Below are 8,482 nucleotides of genomic sequence, written 5' to 3'. Positions count from 1 at the left end.
ATTGGTATCACAAAAATCGACACCAACAACGATCCATTATTTCTAAAATAGATGCTGAGCTGAGATCAACTGATTACATATAGTGAACATATTAATGCGTGTGACACTCTTTTTCCTAAATGTGGTTTGGTTACACAGCTTCTCGTGATGATCCACCATTAAGCTTCTATGCATGTGCTCACTCCATTCAACAATCAGCAACAGACCAACAAAAGTTTAGTAACTTGTAAAACAACAAGAAGAGATAGTAGCTCAAATATTTTCAAATTTGGTTTCAATCTAAAAGTTAAGCCAAAATAATCTGCTTTTTTCAGCTCATTCTTTAAGCAAATGTTGTACTATTTGTACAAAAGACATTTTTTTCTTTAATTTTAAAGTTAAATTAACATTTAATTCCAAAAAAAAAAAAAAGATAGTAGCTCAAATGAATATAAACCAAATTAAGAGTTTGTTTTTTAAAGAAAGAGCTATTAAACTGTATTAGGTCCAACAACACAATTAACATAAAATCAAATCAATTTCCAATAGATACCAACACAATATGATATGTTATTAGAATTTTATTTTATTTTTGTAAAATAGCCTTTGATTGATATAATAATCATAAGGTGAAATCATATGTGCATAATATATGTATCCTTTTTGATGTGTGTAATGATACTTAATTTAGGTGACACAACATGTAATAATATAAAAATAGATTGTGATAATATTTATTTTACCAAATATTTGTGGTTAAAATTATTATATCAATCAAAGGTAAAAGCTAGCGTAAAAGCGTCACTCTCACAGGAGCAAATCGGAGAGCAAAGAGCAATTCAAGAGCAAATCGGAGAGCAAAGTTGACTACATATAGATGAAAAATAAAATTGACTATATCAGAGAACTATATCCAATTTCTAGTTAGCTTAATACAAAGTACAAAACTCTAGTATAATTTTTAAGGCCTATGTAGAAATAGCGATGTAAACCGGGCCTTTTGGCCTAGTGGTAAAGGGGTCACAGTTGTGACTTCCGCCACCAGGGTTCGAGGCACGGCCACTGGCAGGTTTACATAAGGGAATTGCCAGCCTCGTAGGATTAGTCCTTGGGCCTAGGAAGCCTTTGGGAGACCCGCGGTTATTCAAAAAAAAAAAAAAATAGCGATGTATATGTTCAATATACTTTAAAAAAAAAATGTTCAATATACTAAATTATATGATGTAACTCTATATCCTAGGCTTGGACATTCAGATTTCGGATCGGATTCGGATCGGATATATTCGGATTCGGATAATTCGGATATGATACTTTATTATCCGTTCGGATTTTATGACTTTTCGGTTCGGTTTCGGTTCGGATATATTCGGATTCGGATAATTTGGGTGGGCGTGTTTATTATCCGTTCGGATTTTATGAGTCATCGGTTCGGTTTCGGTTCAGATAGGTTTTTGATTCGGATCGGTTTTCGGAGGAAAAAAATTAAAAAATTGTTCAATTTAAATAAAAACAGGTTTAGTCTTACTAAACTTTGGTTAAATTTTACAAAAATATGTATAATTTTAACAAATATAACTAAATTTTTTTTGAAATCTAGGTTATTTAGGATATTTTTGTTATTTGCTATAAAATTATAACTAATATTTTTGGATATATAAATATATTTCCGGTTTTCGGATATCTTTTCGGTTTTCGGTTCGGATCGGATTCGGTTTGGATAATTCAGATAGGAGAATTCATTATCCGCTCGGGTTTTGTGACTATTCGATTCGGATTCGGTTCCGAATTTTTCGGATCGGTTTTCGGATTTCGGGTTTTATGCTCTGCCCTACTATATCCACTTACAAGTTAGAGGTGTAACAGAAATGTTAGTGTCAAACAGGATATATTGAATATTCACGATCATGTTAATTATTATTTTGCATTTGTCAAATTAAAAATAAATATTTTAATGGATTTGACTTGTAATGGGCCTTAAGTTTGGGTCCGATTAAATCAAAAGTGTTTGTTCAAAAAATATACACAAAATCTCATTTTGCCAGTGAAAAATAAACAAAAGATTTCCAATTTTTTCATCTTTTTTTTTGCTTTTGGGATTTGCCAAGTTCGATTTCTTTGGTTGGGATTTGTTTATACGTTTCCTTCGATTTCTCTCGAGCTTCGATCTAAAAGCTTCGAGCTTTGAGACACAAATTCATGGGTTCTTCGCCAGTTTCCGGCCGATTCGATATATTCGAGATTTATCGTAGATTTTGTGGTAAAGTCTTTAAACTTTATTCTTCGATCTATGAATTTGGGTTTTGTTAGCTTTTCTTGATTCATATATTTGTTTTTGTGTATAAAGGATTGATCTTTAGATTACCCACATAGTGTTGATTTAAGTTCTGTGACATTGCTATAGAAAAAAAGTTGAATCCTTTTGAGTTCTATGGTTTGGTACTTAACTAGGGTTTATCAAGATAAAGTTTCTTGCTTTTGCTTATTGGAATTGTCTAATTGAGTTTCTTTTGTTGGAATTTGATCAGATATTCGATCAGGAACACAAATGTGTGATCATAATAAACCCGGTGACGGCGAAGAATCACAAAGATTTAACTTATCTAAAGAAGCATTAACTCAGCTCTTATATCTAGTAGAGCATAAGTTTCAAGCTAGGTATGGACTTGAGTGCTCAATTCGTTATCTTTATGGCGAAGCGAAAATTACATTGCGGTTCTTGAGCTGATTCGTGCGCTTGTTTACCGTTGGATTCTCTTGCAGGAACTCGATTTTTGATGAATTGTTCAAGTTGATGTCACGGCTAGACTTAATGGCAAGTTGTTTTGGCCCTCGGTTCTTTAGTTTTCGGGTTAATTAGGTTCTTGACTAGCTGGATTGTGATCTGATCTTTGATATGTACTTGTTGTAGGTGGACTTTTCCGAGTTTACTTGCTTTTACGATTTTGTTTTCTTTATGTGCCGCGAGAATGGACAAAAGAATATAAGTAAGTTCTTTCGTAGTCATTGCTTTGGCTGCAATAGCCAAAGGAGATGAAACTTAAACTTGTTTGAATGGTGTTCCAGCTATAAGTAGAGCTATTACTGCATGGAAACTTGTTTTGGCTGGGAGATTTAGGTTACTTAATCGCTGGTGTGACTTTATTGAGGTACTTTTTAGTTGCTTTTCGTAACTATAAACGTTTTTACCAAATGGCTCTTTGTGTTTGTATATCTAACAAGAAGATGATGATTGTAACATGTAGAAAAATCAACGGCACAATATTTCAGAAGATACTTGGCAACAAGTCTTAGCGTTTAGTCGTTGTGTACATGAGAATCTAGAAGGATATGACTCTGAAGGTACACATTGGTAGATTTCTCATTACAGGTGTGTATATATTTGTTTGTGTTTGATTCATCTTATGGTATTTGTTTCACTCAGGTGCATGGCCTGTCCTAATAGATGACTTTGTCGAGCATATGTACAGGTTTGGAACCAAAATGCTTTTGTCCTTAACACCTTTTACTCTACACATTAAACAATGAGACTCAATCTTGTTGTTGTTGATTCGCAGCATTTTAGGACCGAATAAGGACACTAGCTTTTTCTGCAAATGTAGTGACACTGAATCTGAATCATGCCTCTATCAAGAAGGTATGTTTTTATAATCTTGAGATTTTGAAATTTCCTGACATAGTCTTATTATCTTCTTTTTCTTTTGGTGTTAGATGAGCATCACAAAGATTATCGCCGCCCCCACACGGGTTTAAGAAACATTCCAGGTTTAAAGAGAAAAACATCTAACAACAATGGCGACGAAGAAGAAGATGAAGAAGTATCAGAAACCCAAAACTACTCTTCTTCGCTAAGCTTAAAACGAATCAAAACCAACAACAGTCCAAGATGTTCATCCAAGTCTCCTTGTGCGATCGAGCGAAGTCTCTCACAAGGTTTTGCGAGTCTTTTATCGACTGGAGATAAGCCCTGAAACACCGTCGCACATAAATATAGATTATACAAAACAAAAGAGGTCTCAAGCTGTTGTCTCATTTTTTCTTTAATTGATAGTTGAGTTCTTCTTTGTTGTAAGCTATAGAATAATGTGTTCCTTAATAATTTGATCCTTTTCCATTTTACACCTATTTTTTCGAGTTTTATAGTAAAAATTGGTTGGCATTTTCACTACTTCTAAAATGTTCAAGTTTCTAGAAATTTTTTGACTATTTTTCTTAACAAGTTACAAAACAGCATTAACAAACAGAAGAATTAACACAACACCAAACCCAAAATTAATTAAGCATTTGTTTCATGTCAAAAAGAAAATTCCATAAACATTTAAGCATTTGATTCGTTTTGTTTCATTGTTTCTATCTAAGTCAAGTGCATTAGTTATGGTTTTTATATAGAAAATATATGTTATATATGTAAAATAACACAACAAATTAGTTGATTTAAAATTCTAACTAGATAAATTATTTATTGCATCAAACATTTTTTTTTATTTGGATATTTTCATGCTATTTAATTGCTTAGCATATTTTAAAAATCCTTCTTTTTTTGGTCAAACTTCTAATAATCTTTTTATGGATATAAATTAATATTATATATTTTAATGTAAAAATACTTCTAAAAAGGTCCCAAGTATCGTGCATATCCCAATAACAAACTCTTAAATATTTAATTATCAATATTCTAGGTGGCTCTTGATCTTTTTTCACAAAACCAAAAACACTCTTCAATCACCAATTCTCTTTGTGACTTTATCAACTACACAAATTAGTTCTCTTTTCAAGCTCTCCTCCTTATTTTCAGGTTCGTTCTCTTTTCTTTTTTTCCTAAACCACAAGTTTTGAAGCTTTTGTCCATGCATTTCCTTGAGTCATATTTTATATGCATAGTTCTCTACTCGAACTAATAAACAAACCTTCTCCTCCAAGAGCTAATTGTGTTTGGTCTAATTTTCGACATTTTTTTTTCTTAACTCTCATAATTTTTGCGGTAGCAATTTTTTTGGGAGGATTAGGAAAAAAAGTATATTAAAGAAAAGATATAAATTACAAACATAGGCAGCCTATGATAGGATGAATCTTTTCAAATCCAGGAAATCAACTTTGAGTTTTAGGGTTAGAGTCTATGATTTAGGTTTAATGTATATGATTTAGAATTTAATTTAGAGTTGTGGTTTTAAATTTTAGAATATTTTCTTAATTTTGAGATAATATTTTGACGATTATCATAAATCTTTATTTGTACAAAAGATGGAAAAAGCTATAATCGACTCTAAGTAGTTGGCATTGAATATCTATCGTATAAGACATTTTTTTCATCATCACTTTAAAACCCAAACACCAAAAAGTTTCCTCTTACTTGCAAATGTGTGTGATTCCACTCATTCCTCTTTCATGATCTTAAAGCTTATAATAGTTCTCACCAACTCCTTAGGAGAACTCAATTTTGTTTTATTTTTCAGGTAAGAAGATTTCCTTTGCATATATACCAATTAGATTTTTCATTTTTTATGTTCTTTTTATTGCATTGGGATTTATATTTCTGTTTTTGGTTTTGGGTTGTTTTTTTCTTATAAATATGGTTGAAGCTTGTGTGTGAACTTCATCTAAGAGTTTGGAGGGTTTATCGTTTATCCGAGGGAAGAGAAAATATTTGTTGTGAGGGCCTTTTCTCGGTTTTTGTTTTCTACTATCTTAATAAAGGTTTTGAGTTTTGAATTTGGTTCTAACTCTTAACAATTGTCCAGGTAATTTTAGTTTTCTTGAATTGTTTATGTGATCTCTCATTTATGTACCCGATCAATATCTAGACCTTATTATAAAATTTTATTTGATCTATAGAAAAAATGATAAAAATAAATGATTATCAAGTTAATTGTGTGATTAGAGTAGGTAATCGAGTTTAGAGTTTTTGCTTCCATTTTCTTTGACAAGTAATAAACTAAGCAAAGTTATAAATATTATTGTTGTGTATTAGTCACAATCAAATGATCAATAACCACGCTTCTCTTGCTTTCGCTTTAAAATACTCAACCATATTGATTTCTTTATTCTCTTCTTTCCCCAAAAATCTACTCTTTTTTCCCCATAAAGATGTTATCATTTCCAATACTTTTTCTCTCAAGTATCTTTGATAATCACAGTTCTTCATTTTTATTAGTAGAAGTCATTAGCTATGGAGGAAGATAACCAAGAAAGACAACGTGACAATGTTGGAACTTCATCTTTCTTCAAGACTTGTTTCAACGCACTCAATGCTCTTTCAGGTTCATTTTTCTTATTTGGTTCGATATACTTATTTAATTAGTCGTCCTTGTAACATACTAATTACTAATGAATATCACTAATTATGGTATTGAATCGCTTTAGGAATTGGAATATTATCGGTACCATACTCACTTGCTCGTGGAGGATGGTTGAGTCTTTCACTTCTGTTACTCCTAGCCGCAACCGCCTTCTACACATCCTTACTCATTACAAAATGTATGAATGCGGACCGCAACATCAAAACATATCCCGACATTGGAGAAAGAGCATTTGGTAGACCAGGAAGAATCATTGTGTCACTCTTCATGCACCTAGAACTCTATCTAGTCACCACAGGTTTCTTGATCCTCGAGGGGGACAATCTTCACAATCTTTTCCCGGGTTTTAACATCGAACTAATTGGATTGAGATTGAATGGCAAACAAGCTTTCATGGCGACTGTTGCCCTCGTCATCATGCCAACTCTATGGTGGGATAATCTAAGCGTTTTGTCTTATGTTTCTATGAGTGGCGTTTTAGCTACGACTGTGACTCTTGGATCAATATCTTGGGTTGGCGCATTCGATGGAATTGGGTTTCATCAAAAGGGAAAGTTGATAAATTGGAGTGGGATCCCTACAGCTTTGAGCTTATATGCTTTTTGCTATGGTGCGCATCCAGTTTTGCCCACTTTGTATTCCTCTATGAAAAGCAAACATCAGTTCAACAATGTAAGTCATTTCTACCATTAACCAACAAATCCATGACCACTTGCATGATGTCATATACTTTATGTTTTGATTGATACATGCCTAGGAAGTAGTTTTTCTATTTAGTTCGCTATGGATTTTGGAAATAGGTCCTTAATGAAACTTATTTTGTTTGGTTCGCTTCGATAAATTTCGGTTTAGTTTTCAGTTTGGGGTTCTGATTTGATTCTGTTTTAAATATAAAATAATAATTAAAAACAAATTTTACTAATTATTTAAGTAGTTAATATTATAGAGTTTTAATATATTAAAATATATTAATTAAAATTAAATATTAATTTTTAATTAACTTAGGTAGAAATTTTTTATATCTTTAGACCGATTACTTTTGTTTGGTTTGGTTTGTTTATTTTATTAAAATTTTGCACACCTCTAGTTTACTGAAAACAAATAATGTTAACTTCACTCTTTGTTTGTGCAGGTTCTACTAATATGTTTTATACTATGCACTATAGGATACACATCAATGGCGGTATTGGGCTACTTAATGTATGGATCACAAACATTATCACAAATAACACTGAATCTCCCAATTCATAAGACGAGTTCAAAGGTGGCAATATACACAACCCTTGTAAACCCGGTAGCCAAATACGCATTGATGATCACACCAACCGTGAACACCATAAAAGATTGGTTTCCTTCACGTTATGCCAAAAAGACTTACTTACATCTCTTGATAAGCACATTTTTCATCATAAGTAGTGTCGTCATCGCCGAGACACTTCCCTTTTTCGGTTATATGATGTCGCTGGTTGGAGCATTACTGAGCGTAACGGTTTCTATACTTCTGCCTTGTTTATGTTACTTGAAGATCTATGGATATTACAAGAAAATTGGATGTGAGACTATTATGTTGTTTGGAATGGTAGTGATGAGTGTTTTTGTTGGAGTTTTAGGTACTTACATTGCAATCCGAGAAATAATTGGAAGTGTATAAAAGTTTTAAGAAATGGATATGTTACAATAACTCATATGTTGGGGTAATATAATATTTTATTGTGTTTCTCAGAAATTTTGTGTTAATTCATTTTATAAAAATGTATTCCTTCTAGGTAAGTTTTTATAACTAATTACTAGCTTGAGGATGGAACAAGATATAAAGCTGAGTCTCGTAATGGAAATTTGAAAACAAAAAAAAGTGATTAATTTAATGGAAATTGGTTTAGCTGAACTTAGCTTATGCATTAGTACAAAATATAGTTATATATTTGCAAGAAAATAAGTATAGTAATATTTGCTCTCTTTTTTTTAATATCTTCTTAAACCCGATCGGGTACAGGTCTTTCGGGTAGAGGAGTTTAGGATCCAATAGAATTTATATATATAAAGTTTATGTATTCGTTCGGATCGGGTTTTACCGTATATCCACGGGTATTGCAATACAAGATCCAATAGGATAAATAGCTAATACCCGTACTCATTCCGAACCGTTTTTCCGGGTCAGTTTCGGTTTGGATTTTTGGGTCCGGGTTTTTTTTTCCAGGCCTAACTAAAAC

At 32.3% G+C, this 8,482-nt stretch overlaps 2 protein-coding genes across 4 annotated transcripts; both read left to right on the top strand.

Annotated features, from left to right (window-relative positions):
* Positions 1-1,927: 1,927 nt before the first annotated feature.
* On the top strand, positions 1,928-4,101 carry LOC9313215 (DCN1-like protein 1). Its single transcript, XM_021025657.1, has 9 exons — positions 1,928-2,236; positions 2,505-2,634; positions 2,740-2,791; positions 2,888-2,963; positions 3,043-3,125; positions 3,222-3,318; positions 3,401-3,446; positions 3,534-3,613; positions 3,688-4,101. Exons 1-9 carry the CDS (start codon positions 2,176-2,178, stop codon positions 3,945-3,947), a joined length of 885 nt encoding a protein of 294 aa, XP_020881316.1. The 5' UTR covers positions 1,928-2,175; the 3' UTR covers positions 3,948-4,101.
* Positions 4,102-4,586: 485 nt separating this feature from the next.
* Positions 4,587-7,998, top strand: LOC9311551 (vacuolar amino acid transporter 1). Of its 3 annotated transcripts, none has more exons than XM_021025655.1 (4): positions 4,587-4,771; positions 6,131-6,233; positions 6,337-6,944; positions 7,405-7,998. In XM_021025655.1, the coding sequence occupies exons 2-4, from the start codon at positions 6,143-6,145 to the stop codon at positions 7,921-7,923; spliced, it is 1,218 nt and encodes a 405-aa protein (XP_020881314.1). In that variant the 5' UTR covers positions 4,587-4,771; positions 6,131-6,142; the 3' UTR covers positions 7,924-7,998. The 3 variants fall into 3 exon arrangements, with proteins under 3 accessions (XP_020881314.1, XP_020881313.1, XP_002877146.1); XM_021025654.1 differs by lacking the exon at positions 4,587-4,771 and adding an exon at positions 5,009-5,429; XM_002877100.2 differs by lacking the exon at positions 4,587-4,771 and adding an exon at positions 5,438-5,714.
* Positions 7,999-8,482: the final 484 nt, after the last annotated feature.

This window comes from Arabidopsis lyrata (genome assembly GCF_000004255.2).
Source record: "Arabidopsis lyrata subsp. lyrata unplaced genomic scaffold ARALYscaffold_5, whole genome shotgun sequence".
In the NCBI taxonomy this organism is placed as follows: domain Eukaryota; kingdom Viridiplantae; phylum Streptophyta; class Magnoliopsida; order Brassicales; family Brassicaceae; genus Arabidopsis; species Arabidopsis lyrata.
Note: the sequence above shows the minus strand (reverse complement) of the source record. Positions and strands in the feature narration are given on the sequence as shown.